Source organism: Nanorana parkeri, unplaced genomic scaffold (assembly GCF_000935625.1).
Source record: "Nanorana parkeri isolate BGI_ZX_2015 unplaced genomic scaffold, ASM93562v1 scaffold69, whole genome shotgun sequence".
Taxonomy (NCBI): Eukaryota; Metazoa; Chordata; class Amphibia; order Anura; family Dicroglossidae; genus Nanorana; species Nanorana parkeri.
Genome location: NW_017306337.1, coordinates 1770230 through 1797292, shown reverse-complemented (window position 1 = coordinate 1797292; position 27063 = coordinate 1770230). Strand labels below are relative to the sequence as shown.

General features: G+C 42.5%; 1 protein-coding gene across 1 annotated transcript; it reads right to left on the bottom strand.

The window, feature by feature from the left end:
• Positions 1-4913: 4913 nt before the first annotated feature.
• On the bottom strand, positions 4914-19679 carry LOC108804683 (mitochondrial ubiquitin ligase activator of nfkb 1-A-like). Its single transcript, XM_018576526.1, has 4 exons — positions 19533-19679; positions 16948-17029; positions 13592-13712; positions 4914-5630 (listed from the first exon to the last, which is right to left on the bottom strand). Exons 1-4 carry the CDS (start codon positions 19638-19640, stop codon positions 4919-4921), a joined length of 1023 nt encoding a protein of 340 aa, XP_018432028.1. The 5' UTR covers positions 19641-19679; the 3' UTR covers positions 4914-4918.
• Positions 19680-27063: the final 7384 nt, after the last annotated feature.

Sequence of the window (27063 nt, the reverse complement as noted above, 5' to 3'; positions counted from 1 at the left end):
TGGCGCTGTGGAGAAGAACCAGGCTCAATATTGCATGTGTTCTGGTCCTGCCCGAAAGTCAGGCCTTTCTGGTCCCAGATTGCCACACTGATAGGCAAAATTACAGGCCTTACACTCCCGTTCACACCCTTGGTGTATCTCCTCCACTTGGCTCCGCTTTCACGTTAAAAACTATCGCCGCTCATTGCTGATTCACATGCTGAATGCGGCAAGGGCCTGTATTCCGGCTTTATGGAAGCAGACCCTCCAGCCGTCTATCGAGATGTGGGCTAGACGAGTGGAGGAGATCAAACTGATGGAAGATCTGACCTCCTCATTGAATGGGACCCAGGCCAGATTTGTTGCTACATGGTACCTGTTCAGAGACTCAGCTGCTTTCTCCAATGTGTGCAAGAACTGAAGATAGGGATAGAACGGCTCAAAGAAGGGGCAGTGTTGCCCTGCTGGGCTAGAAGTGATCCATGCCGGACGGACGGCCTGGAACTGACCGATACCTGGAATTTCCCCCTTCCTCTCCTGGTGTGTTGTATGTCGTTCGCTCTTTTGTTACTTTGTTTTCTGTTGTTTGTTCTGTCCGTCTGTACTCCTTAGGAGTGGACCGAAATGGTACTGGCCTCCCTCGCTAGTGTGCTGGACCATGCGGTCTACCAAATAGTAATGTTTATTTCTTGTTTTATAAATAAAAAATGCCTGAAGAGAAGGGAAGAAGAGAGTACGACCTAACCTAGACCGTCATTATTTATATATATTAGATATTATGTATGTTCTGATACAGAATGGGATGTTCGCACTTCCTTAGTCTTAGCCTTTGCGGTCAGGTTGACTGACTTGGATTGATATGAGGCCATGTGGCCACTATTTTTGCTTATTCTCTCTGTATCCCACCCTCTTGTTCATAAAAAAAGAATTTGAAAAAAGAAAATAAAAGAGGACTCAGGAATAGGTGGACTCAAGCAGGGAACAATGATTTGGGCTTCCCGTGTCAGGTCCTTTAGGAGGCACACTGCAAGCTACTCTTTAACTGTTAGTGCATTGTGGATCTGGCAAGGTCAGCAGGACCACTACCCTTTGGTTTATGATCTGCCATGCTATAGTATGGAGGGGGGAATTTCCTCAATGGATACTTACAAAACTACTGCAGATGCAAGAAAGATGAATCCATCTATGACCTCATCGCTGAAAGGCAGCAGGGAGCTCGTGGTTAAATGTTCTGTGAGGATTGTTTAGTGTGCAGCAGAGGAGATGGCAGAAAGGATAAGAGGGTGTGCGCACAGGGCAGTGACACAGGAGAAGCCATGCAGACTCTTACAGAAGCTAAGCAACAAAATAATTTTGCCTATGCAAACTTACTTAGTGCCAAAATAAAAAATGGAGCAGCACTCTGTTCACATCAGTGGGATACCCTGAACTTACTGCAGTGGTGGTGCAGAAGATGTCATGCAGCAAACCAGGAAGAAGGGACATGCCCAATCCAGACAGTCTTCACCTTCTTGGTGAGCATACTTCCTAAGGAGTCCTTGGGGACAGGGTTTCACCAGATGGGTGCATCACAGCTCTGGACCTGTAAAGCAATCTGCGGCAACTTACCTTACAAAAAGTGTCTAGGAGAGTCCATTGCCCCGCAGGTCACATTATAGGCTGATCCCGCTTCTTCCACACAGCAGGGTCTGGGTACTGTCTCCATGCCCATGCCAAGGATCAGACAATCATGAAAGCTGAAATATCAGCCCTTCTGGTCCTGCATCAACAGTATAATCTTGGTTAAAAAAAAAAATCTTGATAAAAAGGATGGAATTCAAAAGAAATGATAAAAAGAATGGAATTAAAAAGAAAGAAGTAGCATGTCTCCTAGGACACTAGCAAAAACTGGAGCATGGTGGGACTGGGAGTGGTTATACTAGGCTGTCTTACAGCTTTGTTTGCCAGTGTTCAATCTCCTGAAGGCAACAGGATAACTCAATGTACCAGAATTACTTCATACTTTCCCTTAATGTACAATTAAAACATTTTACTACTTTAATGTGTTCAGTCTGGGCACAGGTACACTTTAACTGTCTTGCTTTCTTTGTATTAACATATCATGCTTTTTGAGGTGAAAACCAGCACCCAATGTTGTAGGTGTTTGGCTCTGCATAAGGAAAGAGAGGTTGAAATACCAAAACTGTAGCAAATAAAAGTGGAGTGAAATTGGGGTTCTCACCCATAATAAGATGTTTTCCTTCATTGTAAAGATGAAACGGGATTGGTTCTTCCTATAGCTTTTACAATGCAGATCCATAATTTGCTTCTTACTGGGTGAAATGACAAAGAGTTCTTACATCTCCCCAAGAATGCTTTTCCTGGGCCACATCACAGCATGCAGTTTGTTTAATGTTATATTTAAAGACATCTGTCTTGTATTCATTTTGATTACAATCAATATTGCTTTTGTGTTCAGTTTTAAACATTTCATTCTGCCACATTTTGCATGAGGCCCACTGACTTTTTTTTCAGGTCATCCTTCTCTAATAGCCCTGGTTGCATTTTGGGCTTGTTATATTATAGCGACATCTGCCTTGTATCCAGCTCTTTATTAATCAATAGTATTTTTTTAAGTATTATATTATTTATCACGTGCTATCTTGTTCATTTGCATTGCATATTTAGAAGTACATTCATAAATCCATTTATATGTACTTTAGAGCATGAGAATATTTCCGTTTTTCTTTAATACTTTCCATTTTGCACCACAGTAGTGGTGACAGGTGCTCCTTAAGGAGACATTAGATCTCTATAAGGCTCAATTCAAGTGTAAAGGTGCCCACACACCTTACAATTTATCTGGGCCAATCTGCAACAGATTGGCCCAGGTGAAGATTACTCCATCCACACAGTTAAGTGTAGATGGAGGAATCTGTTGCAACTTTTCCATCTGACCACAGAAAATCTGCAAGGTGTGTGGGCAGCTTAAAGCTGACAGTCAACTTTACATATGTAAGCAAACTTCTACATGGCATGTGGTGGTGGCAGTGAAAGGGTTAAATTAACAAATGTTCAGAGGAACTCCAGACATAAAGTAAAATGTTTAGATATTCACTAAAACATAGCAAATCTTCACTTTTTCAGCTCAGGTCCACGTTAATGATCCGACCATACAGCTCTTGTCAAAAGGGCAAATATATATATGTACAGTCCTAAAATTCAGAGAATGTCCTATGCTCCTCAGCTACATCTAGTGGCCACAATGCAATGCGAACGTCATTTGCCCAGCTGTACTCTGGGTGGAACGTTCATACATCAGCCCCTTAGTGTCTACTGAGTGAGATAAGTTTCAGAAAAGAAAGTGCAATAGCTAACCATTAATCCAATTTATTCTATGCACAAAAACCAATAGTCTAATACCATAAAGGTAATGCTGTTAATCAATAACAGTCTGTCATAATTTACACAAAGAGCAATCCCAGGTGAGACAACTGAGTGAGCTGCTAAATCTACTCAGGAATGGCTGCAATTGTCCTAAAGACAGAACGTTGATTTAGTGTACCTAAGGCTGGGGCCTCTATAAGCCACTGTAGCCAGAATCCAGATATCACCTCTCTAGGCATAGGGAGTAGTCTGGGCAGTGAATCGTCCTTTTATCTATCACGTTCAAACCTTTAAAGTGTATTTCCACTTTTGCAGACAGATTTGAGACACCCCCTCTATGGGTTTGGTATGTGTTCCCATTCACACAGCCTACAGAAAAATAATAATTTCAAAAAACCTTACCTTTTTAGCTGCTTATTTGGAGCAGGACTTTGCATAGGACTCTACAGGCAGCTTCTAGTGGGTAGAATAGATGCCAGTAAGCTAATAAGGGGACTGACTGAGGGACAGTTCTTTAAAAGTTTAAGACACAGTGTCTTCAGGTCTTCAACCCTTTTTTATGACAGGCAGTCCAGCTCATCTAGTTTACAAATGATAATTAAATCTGCCAGCACAATACAGACAGGGTAAAGTGACATTAAACCCCCAGATTTTTTTAACAAAAAACAATAGTGTAATGTGTGCCTCACTGTAATCCATGGTAGTTTCCCTTCTCTTTGCTGCTCTTCCTTTTAAATCCGTATCTCTTCTCATGCTGGGCAGAACTTCTGTTTTGCAGCAGACTGCCTTGTCTCAGGAATGGATACATGGTGTCTGTGTATAGGTTTGTATAGGCTTGTAACCTGAGCCAGCACTACAGGAAGAGGCCCTGAGCTGCAAAGGGAAGTTCTCCCCAAGCATGAGAAGACATGAGGATTTAAAAGGAAGAGCAGCAAAGAGAAGGGAAACAACCATGGATTACAGTAAGGCACACATTACAGTATTGGTTTAGGTTAAAAAATCTGAGGGTTTAATGTCACTTTAATTATTTTAAAAAAAAACTCCCCCCAGACAGTGAACATTAGGCAGGAGTTTTCAGTCTTGGAGTTAGCAGAAAGGTCATCTAAAAACAGCAGTGCAGCAGTGTCTGGGTGAAAAAACTGCAGCTCCGTACAGCTCCCCGTACTTATCTCAAGGTTTCACATTCCGTTTTCAGTGTACTTTAAGGGCTTGTTCACACCATTTTCTGATCCAGATCTGCAGACGCGGTGCTATGCGTGCAGTGCGTTTTTGACGCATTCCTGTTAAAAAAACAATTAGTGGGGCTGTCAGTATGTTAGCTGCAGTGCGTTTTCATTGCGTTTTTGACGCTTTCGTGCATTTCCAGTCCGTTTCCGGACCGGCGAAAATGTGACCTGCAGTATTTTTTCTGTCCGGACCGGAACGGACTGCGCTGGTGAGAACTGTAGCCCATAAAACACATAGGTATACATTGGAATGCATTTTGGGTGCAGGAGCGCACGGTTCTGGTCCGGACCGAATCCGGACATCGTGTGAACAAGCCCTTAAGCAATCGAGCTATGAAATGCAGTATTTATACCTGGAAAAGAGGAACAACTCTTTCTATAGAACATCTGCAGATAGGACACATCTGGTTAGGAAGAGCCTGGTAACAAAAAAAGCAGCAGCATACATGCCCACAAGGCAAGATCACACATTCTCGCGTTCTAGAAATGCAGATCACACACAATCTTTCAGGATCCGCTGGCTCCTCATCAAAGTCCGGAGTCTGACTACGCTGCTCATCTAGGTGGTCTTGTCTTTTGTGTTTCTCTTTATATCTCTGATAGGCTCGATACATGGCAATGCATACCACAACAGCCCCCAAAGCTCCAAAGAACAAAGCTGCACCCCGCCAAATTTTAGCTAGTGACTCTTGTTGATGCAGTATGTCCTCATATCCAGAAAGGGATAAAAAGTATGTAGAACCATTTTCAGGAGGTTCCAATGTCATTTCCCCTTTATGATTCAATGTCAGTTTCCCTACCCCAGTTAGTATGGTTCCCACAGGCAGAATCTCCTCTGTTTCCAGCAAGCCTGTAGGCTTTTCCCCGCTGAAGTAGTGCCCTAGTAACTCACTTAGGTTCAAAGAGGCAGCATTAAATTTCTCATGGACAATCTGCAAAGTCAGACCAGATGCATTCTGCGGATCACAAACTAGCACAGAGACCTCATCACCCTCCAGAGGACACAACTGGAAGGGAATTTCCTTCACACGCTCGTAAATTACCCGAACATATTCACTCCTGCAGAAAGAAAGGATCTTGGGTTAGTCACAAGCCCCAGTCAGAAGATAATGACCTTACTATTTCAAATCCACATCTTAACATTTTCAGCATATGTTAAAGAAGAACTCTTGGCAAATAAAATCTTATAGTTAAGTGCTTGTTTTGTCTAGGGAGCTAAAATAACAGAGATATAATTACCTGAACCACGATCCTGGCTAGCTCTTTGACCAGCCCTTTAGCCTCGCTTCCCCTCCGCTTCAGTGGTCTAAGGTCCACTGAGAGTCATCGCGTCCAATACAGTGAATTGGAAGTAAGGACACCAAGGGACATGCCATTGCTGGAGAGGAGGAGGAGACCGATGAAGGCTGAAGGGACTGGTCTAGGAGCCAGCCGGGACCGCAGTTCGGGTGAGTATCTCTGTTATTTTAGCTCCATAGGCAAAACAAGCACTTAAGAGGACTATGGGGTAACCTTTTTATCCCTTAGTTTTCTTTAGGGTCACGGGAGGACATACTAACCTCCTCCCGTGACCCAACGCTTACTATACAGTGAGCTATTGCCCGCTATATACTGAGAGCGCCACAGCCGAAACGGATCCTGACAATACTGTTGAGATCCACCCAGCTGGCTGATTGAAAGCAGGCTCTGCTTATCAGAGCCAGCTGTGCCCGCCGCCCCCCGTCCGTTCCTCCAGTCAGCGCTGGAGTCTTTGCGGGGAACGGTGACTGACAGTCATTGCTCTCTGGAGGGAGATGATCGGGAAGTGAGCAGGTGACGGCATGCGTTCGCACACTGCCCGATCTATAGGGCCGACATGTGACAGTTTGAACTATGAGGAGAAGTGCAAATCACTCACTTCAAAGTTGTCCTTTAACCCTTGAAAAGTGGGGGTAGCCCCACTGCAAGGGTTAAGATTTGAGTTCTTCTTTAAGTCGCAACCAGCAGCAAAGGTGCCAGCATATAAACACAGAAATACAGAAATCCAATTTAAAGAAAACAAAGCTAAATTTCTATAACACTGTTGCCTAGATAAACTATACATGGTGCAGTGTGCAGAGCTAAAGCAGTTCATGGCATCTCTCTCCCCCCCCATGATCAGGAAGTGATAATCGGGGGAAGAGTGAAGTGCAGGCACAGAGCTGCCCAATGCTTGCTCCCTCTGGTGAATGTCCATCTGGACACTAGTCACAGGGAACCTGCCAACTTGCCTCCTCCCTTCTGGCCCAGCTAGACAGTGGAAGAAGGCAGCTTCTACTGGCTTAGGGTCCCTCTGCTAAACGTCTGTAAAGACTCTTATCAGGGCAAGTCAGTCCCATACGCAGATCTGTGGCTAATATCTGCACTACCTTGCAGCATATATTTTAGTTGATAGGCCACAGAAATGATGAGACACACCTTTTACTGTTGCTACCTTTTTGGAAATGTTTAAGCAGGCCCACAATGTATTATTTCTGTAACTGTCAAGTGTGTACTTATTCCAAATATGCAGTACTAGAAAAGAAAAGGAATTGGCACAGGGGGCAGTTACAGTCTTGGTTTGAAGAAAAAAAAAACCAATGGGAGCTGTGATTGCTCACCTTTTGCTCCTCAGATGGCTGAGCCAGGTTTTCCATGTTTCACATGTATTGATCACAGACCTCCCCTCATATTACAGATCTCACAAAAGGCTACTCATCACATAACTCTTGTAAAAAAAATGACATTAAAAGACTGTATTCCTGACCTAGTTATTATCACATACAAACACCATGTATTCTACAAAATCCATACTAAACATACAATTAAAGTGACATGGAAGGCAGAACCCCCCCACAATGCTGCTTTAAAGGAGAACTATAAGGTGAGTGCTTTTCACTCACCTCATAGTTCTAGCCGACCTGTGACAATGAGACTGTCACAGGTCGGCTCAGTAGATCGGGAAGTGAGCGAACACATACTGGCGTTCGCTCACTTCTCGATCCTGTCACGGAAGAGAGCCGTGACAGGGGAGGGACTTGATACCCCCCCCGCTCAGATCCTCCAGCGTTGACTGGCGGAACAGACGGGGGGGGGGCGGGTACAGCTGGCTCTGCTTCTAGATAGGCAGAGTCAGCTGTCAGTCACGCAGCTGGCCGGATCCAGACATAATTGTCGGGATCCGTTTCAGCTGCGGCGTCTCAGTATACCGCGAGCAGCAGCTCGCGGTATACTGAGCTTAGGGTAACGGGAGGATGCTAGTTTGTGTCCTACCGTTACCCTTCGGAGAACTATGGGGAAAAACCCTAACCCCATAGTTCTCCTTTAAGGACTTACCTTATGTGATGCCTCTTGATCCGAACAGCTACTTCCTTCCACTCATTTTTTATAGTCCCTCCAGCACTGATGCTGGTCACTGATCCAGCGCAGACTCCTTGTGTTCCACGGAATCTGTCAGGCGTACGCATTCACGGCTGCGTCCATTTACTGCCATTTTTGCTCTCCTCTCAGCTGATCTAGACTGCGTATGTGCTTGCCCACACTTCCTTCTTCACAGCATTCGGGAGTCGGGACTTCCACAGCCGGGAGTGAGCGGCACTGACACAGGTAAGTTTGTTGGTATTTGGAAAACTTTTTTTTCTTCTCAATGTTGGGGGATATATTTACTGCTTACTAGCATTAGGTATATACCAAAAAAATAAAAAAAAACTTGAATGCTACTTTAAACTGTTTTAGGTTAATGCTTAAAGTGACACTAAACACAGGCGTTAAATCTTAAAAATGCATTTAAGTACCTTAACTATGAACGAAAATGTATCTTATTTATGTATCACTCAGCTGTAGATCCTCAAATCATCTCTGAATTCATGCTGACCCTGACCTTCCCTCTGGAGGGTGGCTACTTCTGTTCCCCATGGTCCCTGTGTGTGTTGTAAAGTAGCCACCGCTACAAGCTCGCTCCTGTGATGGACTACAATCTCACATTTAGTTTACTAATTTGTATTGAGATTGTAGTCCATCACAGGAGCAATCTTTGAGCGGTGACTACTTTACAGCACACACAGGGACCATGGGGAACAGAAGTAGCCATCCTCCAGAAGGAAGGACAGTGTCAGCACCAATTCAGAGATGATTTAAGGATTTACAGCTGAGTGATGCACCAAAATGAACTATTATTTTTGTTAATAGTTAAGATAGCTGAATGTATTTTTAAGATTTAATTTCGGACTTTAGTGTCAATTTAATAAATATATCTAGACTAAGATGCACAATTAAAATAAGTAAAGACGGTAAACAGGTGACATGCATTGAAAACCTTTATTATTTCACCTGTTCAGCAAACTGAAAACTGTTGCTCTACCATGTGATGCCTAGCATGTATTAACCCTTTTGCTGCTGGAGCCTTTTTTCCATTGTGCGCGTAGGCACACTTTATGCATGAAAATGTACATTAAACCCCAAAATATTATATATTTCTAAAAACAGAATTTTTTTTAGAATAAAATGTTTGGTAGCTGCAAATTTTTGTGTCACACAATGTAAATCAAATCTATATTTTCAGTAAGAAATACACCCAAATTATTTTAGCTCACAAACACAATATATATTCCCTAATTTGTTGGAAAAATATAAAAGATGAAGAGGTGAAAAACTACAGTACCCAAAACCATCCATAGGCAATACTTTAAAAGACTTTATAGCGTATCAATTTAGCGTTAACCAAGAATGATGGCTCTAAAATGATTGGTCTCACTCCGGAGTGCACGGCGATACCTAATGTGTGGCGCAATCATCTTTGTGACATGTCTGCGCACCTGACCCAAATATGTGTCTGTATGCACATGTACTGTACGTGGGTGTGATGGGCTTCTAACATTTGTTTGGGGTGTTTATTTTATTAGACTTTTAACTTACCTTTATTGCTATCATTATTGCTATATTGCTATCAAGGCATCACTTCCTGTGATGGTGTGGCAGTGATGTAGCACTGCTCCTGAATTCAGAGCAGAGTTGCCACTCTCATGTAGGCTGTGCCTGCTTGCACTACAGTGGGATGGGAATATGTTGCAAAGTAATGGCTATCAGCATTGTTACTGCGGATTCACAAACCTTTATTTTGCCCATCAGCACCTGTCCACACCTAGTCCTGCCCACTGCTTTCTGGACTGACAGCACTGGCTCTGTTGCTAAAACCCTCCCACCATGAGCTGCAGTGTCTGGAAGGGGGAGCATGTGAGACACAAATAAAAGAGTATCTGTCTCAGTCAGGGACAGTAAAGGACATTTTTTTATTTACTTTATGAGGCTTGTTCTCTAAAGTGGAACTCAGGGCACAAAAACTAGAATTTAACTATATTCCATAACAGTAATAAAGTATATATATCCACTATGCGTGCACCAAATATCAGCTTGAAGAAGTAGTGGTGGCATCATCACTGGGTTGCACATACCCTATCCAAAGAGCAGAGACCCACCAGCCCCAACCACTATAGACTGCCTGCAGAATACTATGGGGGGGGGGGGGCAGATAAAAGTACATTAACCCAACACAAAGAGAGAGAGAAGCAGTGACTGGTCTTTATTACTGCACAAAAGGTAAAGTGCAGGAGTTGATTTATTCTGGATCAGTGCACAGATCTGTAAGGAATACACAAAGGACACCCAGATTGAAGTAAGTATACTTACTTCTTGACTCTGACCTCACCTTTCTGCCACACATCCAATCACTATCCAAATCCTGCCGCCTTCACCTTGGTAACATCTCCAAAATACGCCCCTTCCTCACCAATGAAACCTCAAAACTACTCATCCATTGACTTGTTATTTCTCACCCTGACTACTACAACTCCCTCCTCATTGGCTACCTCAGCCTACACAGGCTATACCCCTTCAGTCTATCATAAATGCAGCTGATAGACTCCTCCACCTAACCAACTGCTCAGTGTCTGCAACCTCCCTCTGCCAATCCCTGCACTGGCTTCCAATAGTCCAAACCACAACTCTACCCCTGGCTATCTCTCCAACCTGGTCTCAAAGTATCACCCTAACTGTCCCCTCAGCTCTTCAAAAGACCTCCTGCTCCCTAGTTCCCTCGTCAACTTCTCCCATGCTCGCCTCCAGTACTTCTCTAGAGTCTCTCCCATCCTTTGGAACTCCTTATCCCAACCTGTCCCTCTAGCTCCTACTCTGTCTGCCTTTAGGCTATCCCTAAAGACTCATCTCTTCAGGGAAGCCTATCCCACCTCAAACTAATCACTGAACCATCACGTTCTCAAACAATTCATCCTTCAAACAGCTATCACCACTTGTATCACTTGCCCCTCCCTTTTAAATTGTAAGCTCTCATGGTCAGGGCCCTCCCTCTTGTCTTGATCTGTATTGTAACTGTAACTCCTTATATTGTAAAGCGCTGTGCAAACTGTTGGCGCTATATAAATCCTGTACAATATTAAAAATAATAAAGTATACATATGGCTCTTGTATTTAGACAGTAATTGCTAAGCCCTGATTGCAGCTTTAAATGATCGTGATATTTTTTATTTTCACTCCTCCATGGAATTAATTACTTTAATTTTAAAGTCTTGGTGTTGGACACACTTCACCAAACCCCTGCATCCTACTCCACTGGGCATTCAAACTATTAAATTGTAACTGTTATTTCCATTGCTTCTTTCAAACTCATTCTGTCTATTAAAACTCACTAAACCTTTTCTCATCTTATCTCAAAATGTAGTAGCAAACTACTCTCACCTGGCTCATTTCTTCTATACTGTTCCAACAGCTTTTTTTTTTTGTTCACTGTAGGGAAAGAATACAAAAAATAAGGGCAGCTAGGAGGGTATAGAAGAAATTAGATTAGTTTGTAAGTAAATTGTGAATGGTGATGAGAGAAAGGTCCAGTGAGTTTTAATAGACAAGGTGAAATTTAAAGAAGCAATGCAAATAACCATTTTAATTATTTGAATGTCCAGTGGTGTAGGATGCGCAGGTTTAGTGAACACCAAGTCTATAAAATTAAAGTGATACCTACTATGTAATTCTGTACATTCTAATTATGGGTAGAAACACTTATGTAAACAAAGGGCTTGTATGTATAATTGTTTTGTATTTAGATTTTTTTTTATTAACATTTAATTAAAGAATTCGGATACATTTTATTAGTTTCTTTATTCAAGGAGAATTATGAGGCGAGTGAATTTCACTCAGCCTCATAATCTGAGCCGACCTGTGACAATGAAACTGTCACAGGTCGGCTCAGTAGATCGGGAAGTGAGCGAACACATACCCTCGCTCGCTCACTTCTCGATCTATCCCTGCAGAGAGCCGTGACTGTCACTCATGGCTCCCTGCAGGGATTCCCCCCTCCACTGTCCGATCCTCCAGCGCTGACTGGCGGAAAGGACAGGGGAGTGGGCGGGTACAGCTGGCTCTGCCTCTGGATAGGCAGCGCCAGCTGTCAATCCCGCAGCTGGGTGGATCTCGACATCAATGTCGGAGTCCATTCCGGCTGCTGCGTCTCAGTATACCGCGAGGCTGCTGCGTCTCAGTATACCCAAAGCTACTGAGCTTTGGGTCACAGGAGAACGCTAGTTTGTGTCCTCCTGTGACCCTGAGAACTATGGGGAAAAGCCTGACCCCATAGTTCTCCTTTCATGACTTTAACATACAAGTCCCCTACGTGAGGGAATTCATGGGACCTTAGCAGGCAGCCTTATGACTTTCCAGGTGCTCTTGGAGTGAATACAGGACCATGACTGTTATCTCTTCGCTTTCAGATGTTAGCCCCTTGATTGTTAACCTGTCTATATCACATATCAAGCTACTTTGGAGAGGGACATTCATCACGTATGACATAATTCAGTGGCAGGCAGAAGGTTCACAATGCAAGCCCCTGGCTGTCATCCCTACCCTTGCATCACTAGTAAGCAGGTCAGGTGTCCTGATACTTCACTGGCTAAATGTGTGGCTATTTAACCACTTTCGGACTGCAATACGTACATATACGGCAGCCCGCAGAAGTGGTTATACCGAGAACACAGCTGCTGCTGCAGCTGTGTTCTTCGTGTCATTTTAAACAGCCGGTGATGGCTGATAAGATACAAGCGATCCGACGTCTATACAGGCACTTGATTGTTTGTACCGATTGGCGGCATGTGCTGCCCCCACCCCCCAGGCTCCGCTTTGGGGTCGCTTGTTAGCCCCCTATGTGATAAAAATATGAAAGTAACAAAAAATGCACATTTTTTTAAAGCCCCCCTTTCACGGCAAACACGATTTTAGGGCTTGACATGTTTGGTATCTATTTACCCGACGTGACCCCGCCTGTTATATTTTACCAAAAATGTGGGTATTATATTCTGTTTCTGTGCATTAAATTTCATTTTAGTGTATTTTAAAACCGTATGTAAAAATACCGCTTTGATAAACATTGGTGCAAAAAAAATTGCAACTAGCATTTTTTTATTCTACAGGGCCTCTGCTTTCAGAAAATATATCATTGTTTTTGAAGGGTTTTGAAGCTGTTTTCTAGCCAAAAATTCAGATTTCATCATGTGTGTGCAAATATTAAGAAATTGCTCCGGACAGCAAGTGCTTAAAAAAAAAAAAGGGAAGAGCGCACCCTAAATTAAAAAAAAAAAAATACTTTTCTCAGACTGGAGGGATCAGAAGTGGAGATACCTAGTTGATGGATAAAAAAGTATGACATGATGAAACAGTTAAAATGGAAAGTTAGCCATCAATATATCGTGTTTTCAATGTTAGGTGAACTATAATTTAGTGGATCTGTACTTGGAACCTGCAGGATGGAATTAATGGAAAATGAGTGGTACTTTGGATGCGTCACTATTCTACATAAAATAGTGAAGGATATGGATATGCTCACAGGAAAATTTTCCAAAAAACTGAAAAAACCTCCCTGTACAATAATGATCACCACAAGGTGCCTGGGGCCCTAATTATCACCCTCATTTACATACAAACCAATGACACATCATTGCTACTGATTTAACTATTCCTCTCACCAGCTACTTGTCAGGCTGTTCCAAAACAAGCGATGCTCTACCATTTGGTGCTTCTGAATTACAGCCTGTAGATGGGGATGGTTCTCACTACTGATAGCGTTACCAACTGCCTCCACCCTTCCTGCAAAGAAAAAAACAGGATTACTCACTTTATTAGTGTATTACAAGAACATGAAACTACATGTATACAAATAAGGGAAGTAAAATGTAAGAAATTCAGCTGTTGTTGCGAAGTCTGGTATAGAAGTTTTAAAAATACAGTTTCACAAAACCACGCGTAGCTCAAGAATTTCTTGAAAGAAAAGCCGACTAATCTATCCCTTGTTTTCCTACCAATCATGGATTCAATTTAAAAAAAAATAAAAAAATTAAGAGTGAAATAAAGTAATTTCATTTTTTCAGTCACAGAAGTACATTTAGTAATGTACTCCTGTGACCCAAAGTCAGCCAATTAAATCTAAAATCAAAGTTTGGCTTGTATTAAATATAGAACAAACAATGATGATTGCCATATAAATACTTTGCTCAGTTTCAGGTAATTTCAGAGAAACCTGTGGATTCTTCTTTCCTCCTGGAAGGGTACCAACAAATTTGTCCACATATGTATATATTGGTGTTCCTGGGTAATGAAAATCCATGGGTGGTGATCGGACAAATCTTATATGAAGCTGGAAAATGTCTGCTGTGGCAGAATCCAATGCCACTAAAATCATTTGTGTACGGGTTTGTACATCTTCTGTACAAGGGAATAGCTCAAATTGCTGAAAAAGTTAAGGCCGGTTCTAAAAAAAGGTGTCTGAACACACAGTGCACCGCAGGTTGTTGTGTATGGGGCTGTGTAGCCACACACCTGTCAGGGTGCCCATGCTGACCCATGTGCACCGGCAAAAGCACCTATAATGGGCATGTGAGCATCAGAAGCGGTCCACCGAGCAATGAAAGAAGGTAGCCTGGTCTGATGAATTACATTTTATTTTACATCATGTGTTTGGCCAGGTGCGTGTTTGGTTTGCCTGGAGAAGAGATGGCACCAAGGTGCACTATGGGAAGAAGGCAAGCGGGTGAAGGAAATGTGATACTTTAGGCAATGTTCTTCTGGGAAACCTTGGGTCCTGCCATTCCTGTGGATGTGACTTTAACAAGTACCACCTACCTAAACATTGTTGCCGACCAAGCACACCCCTTCATGGAAATGGTATTCCCTGATGGCAGTGGCCTCTTTCAACAGCATAATGCACCCTGCCACACTGCAAAAATGGTTCAGAAATCTGGGCATTCTCCTCAGCTGGCTTTAAACCCTGGCACTTCCATTATTTTCATCCAAGAAATTGTTATTTTGAAAGAAGAAAAGTTCCTTACATTTTTCATTTTTAACAACCTTTTAAAGTACAACAAGTTGGCTTACACTTTGGAAATAAAAGTTGATGCGATCATAAGATCATAAGATACAGAAAGCAAAGTTGGGGAAATAGCAGGGCACATCAGCCATATACCTAGCACTTCTGGATATGGAGGAGCATGTGCCTTCCTTCCCTGTAACAGTTATCAGGTCTAGTAAACAATTGCACTCTCACATGACCAGAGAGTGACACCTCCACTCCCCTGGGTCACCAAGACTAGTCACTGAGTGCAAGCTGCTGAGGAGGAAGGGACATCAAGGGAGTGCCGGTAAGGATAATATAGAGGGTTGGCCCTTTGCAGAGACATTGTCACTTTGCCCTGAAATTGCAAGCTGACAGTGTCTCTTTAAAGAAGCACTTTGGGGTGAATTATACTTAACCCTTGCAGCGGGGCTACCCCCACACTGCAAAGGTTAAGTGTTTATTTTCATCTGGGGTTGACAAATAAGAAAGATATACTCACCTGAACCGCAGCTGCTACACCAGTCCCTTCAGCCTGTCTCCTCCTCCGCTCCAGCATCCTCACTTCTGATACACAGTAGAGAATGTGATGACTCACAGGATCTTAGACCACTGGAGTGGAGGGGGACAGAGGCTTAAAGCGGACCTTTACACTCAAAAATCTAATTCTACCAATCCATCCCTCTATGTTTGATGATTAATAACAACATAGACATGTCAGGGGTAAAATGCTGTGATTATGAAATCGTTACACTTGCAGAGAATTCACTTCCTGCTTTGAAAGTGCAAAATGACTTCAGTTTGCCAAAGCAATGCACACTGGGATTGCCTTGTCATCAGCAGAGCATTGCTGGGAAATCTCATCTCAGGGAAAGGCATTTTCCTCCCCTGAGATTATGTGCATGGTCACATGTCCTAATCACATGTGCTAGAGATTCAGGAAGTAAAAGGAGAGCTAGTAATCTGCCCTTAGTAAACATGACCACTGTGAGAAGACTGGGGTTTTAAAGAAGCACTTTGGGGTGAATTATACTTAACCCTTGCAGCGGGGCTACCCCCACACTGCAAAGGTTAAGTGTTTATTTTCATCTGGGGTTGACAAATAAGAAAGATATACTCACCTGAACCGCAGCTGCTACACCAGTCCCTTCAGCCTGTCTCCTCCTCCGCTCCAGCATCCTCACTTCTGATACACAGTAGAGAATGTGATGACTCACAGGATCTTAGACCACTGGAGTGGAGGGGGACAGAGGCTTAAAGCGGACCTTTACACTCAAAAATCTAATTCTACCAATCCATCCCTCTATGTTTGATGATTAATAACAACATAGACATGTCAGGGGTAAAATGCTGTGATTATGAAATCGTTACACTTGCAGAGAATTCACTTCCTGCTTTGAAAGTGCAAAATGACTTCAGTTTGCCAAAGCAATGCACACTGGGATTGCCTTGTCATCAGCAGAGCATTGCTGGGAAATCTCATCTCAGGGAAAGGCATTTTCCTCCCCTGAGATTATGTGCATGGTCACATGTCCTAATCACATGTGCTAGAGATTCAGGAAGTAAAAGGAGAGCTAGTAATCTGCCCTTAGTAAACATGACCACTGTGAGAAGACTGGGGAAGAAAAGAGAAATAAGGTATGCCAAGAATACAAAGCCGGCAATTATCTAGAAGTATGTGTTTGTAGATTGTCATTGCTAAACATTTATAGAGGTGTGTGTGTTGTTATTTTAAAGATATGGGTAAAGGTTCACTGTAAGGGACCAGTCTAGCAGCCAGCTTGCTCCGAGAATCAGGTGAGTATAACTTTTTTATTTTTGTCCCTAGGTGCAAAAAAGACCATTGCAGTGCGAGGGTAGCCCCTTTGCAAGGGTTACGAATCATTGTTCCCAGAGTTCTTCTTTAATGAAGTACTTTCCTGCATAAGACTATTCACATTGTATTGTATGAAAGATCAGCCACGTACACCCAGCTATAATGAGCCTCTCACTTACCTTCCAATGCCACATAACTCATTTCCCGTGTTGTTTCCATCAATCTCCGCAGGTCAGCACTCACCTGTAGCCTGGGAGCTGCCTGTGTGATTGGAAACACAAGAGACATATCAAGGAAGTGATGATAATACATGCTCTACATCTTCACTACTATAACAAAGATGACAGGCCCATGGCTGGAACACTGCTGAGAAGATGCAATAACCAGTAAAGTCCCAAAACTGCACACAGTGCTGGAACTGCAGAAAATAATTAATATTCTCTTAGCAAAGTGAATACTCAATAAATGTATTGCAAAAGCTGAAGCTGGGTTCACTTCAATTAACCAATCACAACCTTTTTTACATTTCCTTGCACATGGTTATTCAAATTGAAAACAGGTCCAGGATTTCCCATCATTCACAGTGAACAGCCTTTACTAAATCAACCGGGAACCTCCTTCTCTGTGAGGTTTCAAATATTGAGTATGCCATCTCAGATCCTTTTCATCACGTTTTGTTCAGTGTGACACTGGTCTCCTGGACAGGAAGTGAAGGGATACCTTCCCAGTGGGGACATATGCAGTCACAAAAACCTGACAGAGGTCCTAACATTTTCCCTTCTACTAATAGGAAATAAAATGTCTTATTACTGCTTGTGTCCCTGTTGGGGGAAGTCTGTTTCTACACCTTCCTTTATGCTGGAACTGGGATGCAGACAACAATAATAACACGTTTCTAAACCTTCCCTACACTATATAAAAAAAAAAGTGTGAAGTGGGCTCTATTATGTACCCCCAGCAGGCAAAATATGTTATCAGGCATCAGACTTTAGGGTTTTACCTCTATTGCTGGCCATACAAAGGGAAATGTCTGAAGGTTCTCATTCATCCAGGTCATGGTATATCTGTAAAAAATAAGTTAAGGCAACTGGACTTACTGTATTTTTCTTGAAGACGTTTCACTGGTCATCCAACCAGCTTGCTGGCTGGATGACCAGTGAAACGTCTTCAAGAAAAAATACAGCATGTCCAGCTGCATTGACTTATTTTTTACAGACATACAAAGGGAACTTTTCCAGCAATTACAACCCCTTTAATTGTAAGGTTGGGCAAAGTGATCAAGGCAACCTACTACAAACATTTCCTGTAAAAACATATAACAATGGAAACTGATGGTAGGTTGCCTTGATCAGTTGACACATCTTTGTGAAATGATCAGTTCAATCATTTTTGCTATTGAAAGCTGACTGATGTTGTCTGAAAATTGCCATGTATATGGCCAGCCTAATCCTAGCCGTACATGTATGATTGCTAATATGATTGAAAGAGATTCCAAGAATAAAGGAAACTAATTTGATTGACTTGCAAAATTTGATCAATAGATTAAGAGTGTATTAAAGTCAAAACGGTTTTATTTTGGTTTTGGATGAAATGTGTAAGGGTTAGAGCCATTTGTATTTGTCCTCTTTGGGGAAATTCACTATTAGTCTTGATGAGCACTCCAGTACAGAAAGTAATGGAGTTGTCACAGGAACACAAATTGAGAGGGAAATTTGTTCTGCTGACAACTGCCTAAAGTACGGTATACACGGAGCAGCCAAAATGTATTCTGTGGGTGGTCTTGTCTGCCGCCTTACGCCAGTCAGACATCCCAACATCCAATCAGATGCAGGTATTTTGACAACCGGCAGGGATGATTGTCAAAATACAATAGCCACAGTGTGAGAATGCTCCATCCACACTGTTTAGCATGGATGTGGGAATCTATTAGATTGTGAAAACAGTGTATACCCAGTTCAAGAGGGGACATCTCCTTGCTTTGGAGAGACTATTCTTAATGATTGCTGTGTTTCTGAGCCAGGAAGTAAACAGAAATCTTCCAGCAGAACAGACAGATAAAAAAAACAAAAGACAGCTGGCAGGTCTTTACTATTCCCTTTTCCAGTTTTGGCTTTTTTTATACACTTGATGCTCTGAAAGAATTACTGGTTGAACAGAAACCAAAAACAGGAGGCCGTGAGGATGGAGGAAGTTACCAATGGACTACAAGTCAGGTGACATCATAGCTTTGGTGTTCCATTGAGATCTACATAAGACTTGTAGTTTTTCCATGCACAGATCCCCCGAATAGATCTGTGAACAGATGATACAGCTGTGCAGGTGCAGCTAGACACAGCCGCATCAAATTCACAAATATAGAGGATGCTCCAGGAAGAGGCACCCTGCGATTCAGGTAAGTGGAGGGATTCATGAATATGAGCATGTTTCATGCCATATACTAAATATGGGTGTAACACCAAAAAAGGTCCCAAAGGTGACTATCTGCAGACCAGCACAAGCATATTGTGATTAGCTCTGTTTGTGGTATATCAATGCTCTTTGTACCACTTTATAAATACAACTCGAGCACAGAGTGCCTTCTTTTTCTCTGTGACTACTTCTTATTAATACCATATCAATTAAATGAAAACCAAAACTATTGTCTACAACTGCTCGTATAAAGTGAGTGGTGGAACTTCCATAGACGGAACTACACAAGATGGGGCAGGGATGAGAAGTGCGGACAGCATTGTGCGTTACACAGCACACACCCGGTACACCGTACCTGAATACGGCAGACAGCCGCTCGCTGCCTCCGGTACAGGTAATAGAAGAGGCTGGTGAAGGCCAGGCTGGAGCCCCCACACAATGTTTCCAGGCCTGACAGCTCCATGTCACCTTGGCCCCCTAGTACAAACCACTTCCACCCAGCATCTTCCGGAGCGCTGAACTACTCCTCCCGAGATCCTCTACTTCGCTAACCTGCTTTTCCCGGCATGCACTGGGCAATGTGCACTTGTGCAGTGGCCTCTGCAACTTTTTGCGACAGAACAGGTCGGGGTGGTCACCTCTATGGAGCAGCTGTATGTCTGTGGATAGTGCAAGGCCATCCAGCATACCAGAGGACCACACAGCACTATAGACTAGAACCTTCGTGCTTGTTACCTTTCTTTTGGGAACTTTTCCTTTTTCATGTCTTTAATTTTAAACATCCAAGGGGTGGTAAATATATTTGGTTGATCTGCATTTTTTTCAGCTTCCTGGCCGCCTGCTAACAAGTTAGCACTGCAGCCAGACAGTTATGTACACATTAGCAGAGCTGCAATGTTGCTAAAATTAGTATGTTGCTTTCACCAGGCATTGCTGTATGCCAAAAGTGACCATTGGTGTGAATGGGAGAGCAACTGCATGCCAAATGCTTGGCATGCATTTATGGCGTGGTAGTTGCATGTAAAAACCCCCTTGGGAGAACAAAAATACCTCCACCATCCTGAATGCCTGGAAACCAGTGCTCTGCCCTCCTTTGAAAAGCAATCCACCATTTGTTCTGAGGGGGGTTAACTCTGCCTTTCGTGTGAGTGAGCTCTAAAACAGAAGGCATTCAAATAATTGCACCCCATTGGCCATATGCACACCCAGACCTGTTGGTGTATCGTGAATTAATAATCTAATGCTATAGAGCCATTTATTCCAAACCGCATAAAGCTGTTTCAGGCTCTTTGGCCATCAGTGCAGTGTATTGGACACCACGGCTTCTATGGAGTTGGGCTTGGGACCCATCAATACAATATAGCCATACAGGTTATGGTGAGATGGGACCATAGCTTCAAAAGACTCCCTCCCTCTAATAGGTTTGTAGTACAGTAAAGTTTTAGTCCCTTCCCACCATAACCTGTATAGTTTAGGGCTGGCCATACACTGATCTATTTTTTTTTTTTTTGCTCAACAACGGGCTGAACATAAAAAATAGACTAGATTCCTCAAACACTAACAGCGTGTTGATCGAGGAAACCGCTGTTCATATACAGAGGCTGCTGGCACCTGGTTAGAATACCCCACCAGAGCGGATAGCTCAATGGCTGCCGGCTCTGATCGTGTTTTCCAGCGGGCTCCATCGATCAGCTGATCTGATGGCTCCCAAGCCCCACTCCATAGAAGAGTGCCGAAAAACTCTACCTCCTGGTGATCTTTTTGTTCCATTTTAATTAGAACCCTACTTCTGTATGAACTTGTGTGTTGTAATACCCAGGCTACTTTTCATTTTTTCTTCCAATTAGGACAGCTGCTAAGAAGATAAGTGACTCTTTTCTCTGCTGTACATTCATGTTGTTGTCTACTCGATGCTACATCTATCAGTACATCATTTTTTTAAAAAGAAACTGTCATTCATCTTTGCCATGTCTCTGTAATTGCCCTTGCCACAGCTGGAAATTTGTGCCGCATGCTTTGTTTTGTGTCTCTCAAATAAAAAAGAACGTCGCAATCATCATTGTACTCCAAGAGGATGAAGCTTCCCCCCAGTCCCTGTTGTGGTACACCCCAGTCAGCTGGTGTAGTGAGCTGCACATTAGAATTGACAGCCCTGTAGTCTGGAATAATCATAATTCTCGCAAAGGGCAAGCGTTCATTGGTTAGTCCTGTCAGATGACTGCGCTGACCAATGAGAAACTCTTCAGAGCAGAGGACTAGGTGCTGGAATTAAGAAGGGCTTCTTCTATATACTCTGAGCAGTTTAAATTCAAACATAGAGAGACAGACTCAGCTTTCTCTATTAAAGTGGACCTTTACCCCCCTTTCACTAAAAATCACATCATCTTACATTCATTAGTTAAGCAAACATGATTTTCATTCTCTTACAAATAGAGTTCATCTACTTCCTGGTGCAGTTTTGGCACAAATGAAGTAATGTGTCCAAGAGTTGCATCCTGGGAAGGTTACATCAGCAGAGCATTGCTGGGAAATCTCATCTGTAATCTCGTATGATCTCGGGGAAAGGCATTTCCCTCCCCTGAGATGATATGCATGGTCACATGTCCTAGTCACATGTGCCAGAGTTCCAGGAAGCAAGGGGAGATCTAGTAACCTGCATTTAGCCACTGTGAGAAGACTGGGGAAGAAATTAAAAATAAGGTTTGCAAAGAATACAAAGCCGGCAATTATCTAGAAGTATGTGTTTGTAGATTGTCATTACTAAACATTTCTAAAGGTGTGTGTGTGTGTTATTATTTTAAAGATATGGGTAAAGGTCCACTTTAACATACAATGCTTCTACGTATTTAATCCTTTGTTAGGACAGACAGTGTTCAAATCTATTTTCCAATCTGTCAGCGCTTGGTGGGGGTCTCACATCATCATATGGAAGGAATACTCAGAGATGGACATCAATATGATGGCACAGAGGGGACTGCTGTTCCATAACAGGTTGGGAAGCCTCAGGAAACATGCAAGAGAAAAACAAAGGAACGGCGCCTTCTAGTAAAATACTGTTTATTTATCCAAATATAAACTGAATAAAATATTACTCACAAACCGTTTCTGTTACATGGAATTTCAGAATAACCATCCGAACTGGTAAACAGAAATCGGGCTGAACAGGTAGACAACCATATTGTGGGCCAGAACGTTAGTCTTGCTGACGCGTTTCAAGGGATATACCCTAAATAAGGCCAGGTAACATGTCAGATATGTGTATAATGTGGACCTATAGGAGCAGATTCATGGGGTCTGTCAGTGGCTGTCAGCTGGAAATCTTCATCATCATAGAGATTTCCGGCTGACAGGCACTGACAGACCCCATGAATCTATTAACGTTCTGGCCCACAATATCGTTGTTGTTCAGCCCATTGCCGATTTCTGTTTACCAGTTTGAATGGCTATTCTGAAATTCCATGTAACAGACACCGTTTGTGAGGTGTTTTACAGTTTATATTTGGAGAAATAAACAGTATTTCATAAGGAGAAGGCGCTGTTCCTTTGTTTTCCTCTTGCAGTGTTCAAATCTAGTTTACAGGTGATAATGAAATCTGCCAGCACAGTACCGACAAGGTTAATTAGAGTAAACATAACTTCCTACAGCCCCCTCCTTAACATTACAGGAGGGGCACTAGGTAGGGTTTTAAAAAACACTTAAAATTTAAGCAGAAATGTTCAAATATTGTTTTAACCTCCCTGGCGGTCTGATTATCGCAGTATTTTTTTCTTCTATTTTTTACTTTTAAATTTCCTGCTAATTCCGCCCCCCTGTAACGCGGCCCCTCGCCAGGGACAGAACCCGGAAAACGGATGCCGGCATCGGCCGGCGGACACAGCGGGGCTCGTAGGGACAAGGTAAGTGACGCACAGTGTAATCCCGAGTGTGGCTCAGGGTTACCGCTTTTGGTACTGAAAATTAACCCCCGAGCCACACTCAGGATTACCGCCAGGAAGGTTAAGTCATGCTATGTGACTTAGAACATGTAACAAATATAAAGTAGGTGTTATTCCAATATGGCTGCAAAAGTGCAAATACACTTTAAACTCAGTAGGCATGTGTCTTTTAAAATAATGGAAAACCCAAGGGTGTGTTAGCTATGTGTATCCCTAGTGCCATGCTGTGAGTTTACTCAAGGAAAAGCATCCACCGTTGTGCATGTAAGTGTGCACCGAAGTAGGTTACATAAGTTATAATACAATGAAATGTGTGCTGTCATTGTATTGCCAGTTATATTACTAAATTACTGGATCTTTCAGGTTTTGTCACATTTGTTAACGTTTACTATGAATATAGTTGGTGGGATGGATACATGAAGAGTAACAGAAAGGCCTTAATATCTATCAGGCATGTGTCATTAATATAGTAGGGATTCTAAGGGCCAGAACACTACTTCCCTTCAGCACTTGCCAAATGGCTGAAGGCTTAAAGGGTTATTCACTAAGCTGGCGAAGGCAGCCGAGTGAATAACCGAGCCGTAGTGAAGTGAGCCGAACGCTGTTTGGCTATTCACTACGGCTGATTTCAGCCGTACATCGGCTGAGCCAAAGTGCAGAAAGACTTTAACTCAGCTATCCAACATCTGGATTGGCTGAGCCGAAGCTCCGGCAGCTCGCTCGCTGCCGTTCGCCCATATTCTCATAGGGCAGGCAGTGAGTGAATAGCCGAATCCGCTCGGCTATCAGCTTCGGCTGATCCTTCGGCTAGCTTTGTGAATAGACCCCTTAGTTTTTTGGTGCTGTGATCTCTGCTAAAGAGGAAGATCACTGTTAATACTGTCTGATTTACTCCTTCAACAAACCAATTGTGAGAGAAATACATAGGCTGCCACTATTGATCATGTTCTTTGTACGATTGTAGTGTCTTGCATTCTTTGAACCAGGAATAAGCAACAAGTCCGAAGTTCTGGTCCCAATCCAGTGATTCAGAAAGTTTTAACGTCATAGGATTGGCACGACAGCCGGGAAACTACCAATTTAGGAAGTAGAGGTTAGCAAGGGCAGTCCCATATATTTCCCTCAGTAAATGTTTCCTTTTTAGCTAAAACCTTGTGGCCAAGGGATAAAGGTTTTTACACATACTGTATGGCCAGCATTAGAAAGAACAGCATTTTCTACAGGAGCGGTATTTCAGTTTTTCCTATTACTCTCTATTTATCTATCCCAGGAAAACTGATAACACAGTTCCACTTGAAGCAGCCAAAACCCTAAAAGCCCAATTTAGTCTGGGATGTCACTGGCACTCTATTCAAATCTCTAGTGATATAAAATGTATATTATAGCGTATACCTAGATTAATGTCACTAGCGGAATAATTACAGTGCATGCCCAAAGAAAGAATTGTCAAACACAAATGCAAGCAGAATCTTTTGGGTTTAATAGGCATGAAAAAATAAAACCTTTTCACAAATACACATTAATGGAGAAGCCACGAGCATCTAGTAAACAGTAACATTATATAATGAGGTGATGTGTAGTTCTTAACCACTGGGTCAAAGTATAGGATCAGTGGAATTGTATGCAAACATTGCATCATTCGTGAAATATCCTACTGCATGAAATCAAGTAGAATAATGTGAAGCTTGGTACAGCCAAGTGATAGTTCACACACAGGTGTCCCTGTATTGTACTGAAATTACTGAGGATTATAACCCATGTGCTCCACCGAGACTTTAGAAGCTTCATGGTTTTAATGACAAGATCTAATGCTACCTAACTGTGCTCAAATTAGAAACACAAGGACTACACTGACCACAATGCACTGCTTGACAGTCTTGAGTACATGGATGAGCAGACAGTACATACCACAGGTGCGAAGCTGTCGATAGTTCAAATGTGTTTTGTGCTGAAATCTCAAGCCATCTTAAAATGATAAAAACCTTTTCAGTAGATCATCAAGGATGGCTGCCTCCTGAGTGAAATTCCTTGTGTCCTTTTATATCAGCACACAGATTGTGTGTAACAATGGGAGAAATAGCAGATGTCACAGTGTGAGGTAGGTGTGGAGGGAACAGACAACAGGTCTATCAATATAACGGCACATAGCCCCATCCCTCGCTTTGAATGGCACGTGCCAGCTCCCTTTCTTGACCTAGAACATGCTTATGCAGCCTTTATTGCCCATCCTACAAAGAGCTACTGGCTGAGCATGTTGGGCATGACTGGGCATTAATTGATTGAATCTGCAGGCCTCTATTAAAATTTTGGTAAGCTGCAAATTTGCATGGGGTCCCAATCAGGCATACCTAGAGTACTTAGCACACTACTGGTTTTGTCTGCTGTTGAACTGTGCAGATTTCAAGCATGTACAAATCCTGTATTGTTTAATTTAGGGTCATGCAGTCATCATACTAAAAGGTGTTGTCTGAATAGGACTCCATGGAGATTATTTAAGGAATAAATTCCTTCCATAGGCTTCCCTATGCATTGTGTCCAACAGTAGTGGCAAGGGCCTCAATGGTGGCAACAGGGTGCCAAATGCCAGTCTTCAGCCTGCATATAGCTGTTCTTGGGCCTAAAAGCATTTATGACCTTTTGTCTCCAAAATATATTCATATTATTCTGCCACAGACTGGCCTTCCTTTGCAGTAAATGTAATACATAGGAGGAAAATAAACATTTTACCCTGCCATAGGCTACTTGCCTAAAGTGAGAACGGCATAACACTCTACAAATAATGTAAAACTAAACTGGTTCACACTATGTGGCACTGAGTTTCTAACTGTACTAGTATCTCTGATATATATATATATATATATCTCTCTATGTGGGTGTGCTGGCGATTTAAGGCATGGTTTTCGTTTTTCTCTTTTAGAGTCTCCTGTGTTTTATGGATCCCCTGTTGTCTCTTTGGGAGGTTGAGGTCTGTCATTGCTGGATCATCTAGAATGTCACAATGAATGAGTTCATGCAGTAACCATGGTATCTTTATGTAAACCCTTATTCCTGCCACACTTGTGGGCATCGAAAGATAGTGAATGTCCTAAAAATGATTGTATGGTATCCACGTGTAGCATGGCAGAACACCATGTAACGTTAACGCTTTCTAGTCTCAAAAGCATGATGCCAGCGTGATATGTATTTCATACAGTGCAAAAGAGGAGGATTGATGGGGCGATAAGACCCCTCCCAGTATAGGGACCCCCATGACAGCAGACGGTCAGATGTGTGGTAAAGTAAAGCTGAGACTGCATTCAGCACCAGCAACATCAACACACAGCATATTTTATAAGTATACACATGTGCAGCATATTGGTTTTATCACTTAAAACACAGACAGTGTATTTTCATGAAGCACAGTCATTTCAGTTTGCACACTCGTACTCACAGCTACAACATTTACATATCTTTTCATCACATTCATACTTCCCATCACACAGACATACACTTTCATACAAGTATTGTCCATCAGTCTGCATACGCTCACCCTGCAACCTGTTATAGTAACTTCTGTGATGTATGTGACATCTCACAGCCTCTTTCTGCTGTTCTGCCAACAATTCTGCTAACCCTGGGCCTAACCGAAGAGGTTGCACCAGGTGCCACTGTGATGGGATCAGTAAGGTTCTGGGGGTTGTACCCATCACTCTTTATTTACCAGCTAGGAGTCTGTAAAGAATAAAGTAGCAAGACTGTTTATTTCACATCCGTGCTTCTGTTATCTATTGAGTTTCTAATAATTGTATTTAAAAGGGAGAGCTTATACTCCATCTTTAGCAAAAATTGACAGCCCACTGGTTGAGCGGCACCATGACAGGCTCTGTACATCACCAGAGTGCTAGTTACGACATAATCCATGTAACATTATCAGAGGACAAACAGACTGTAAATATATAAATATATATATA

Coding starts and splice junctions, on each gene's coding strand:
- LOC108804683 (XM_018576526.1), bottom strand. CDS start 19,640: ATGGAGCTGTCAGGCCTGGAAACATTGTGTGGGGGCTCCAGCCTGGCC. Junction 17,030..19,532: donor CGGCTGTCTGCCGTATTCAG/GTACGGTGTACC, acceptor CCAATCACACAG/GCAGCTCCCAGGCTACAGGT. Junction 5,631..13,591: donor AACAGCCTGACAAGTAGCTG/GTGAGAGGAATA, acceptor TTCTTTCTGCAG/GAGTGAATATGTTCGGGTAA.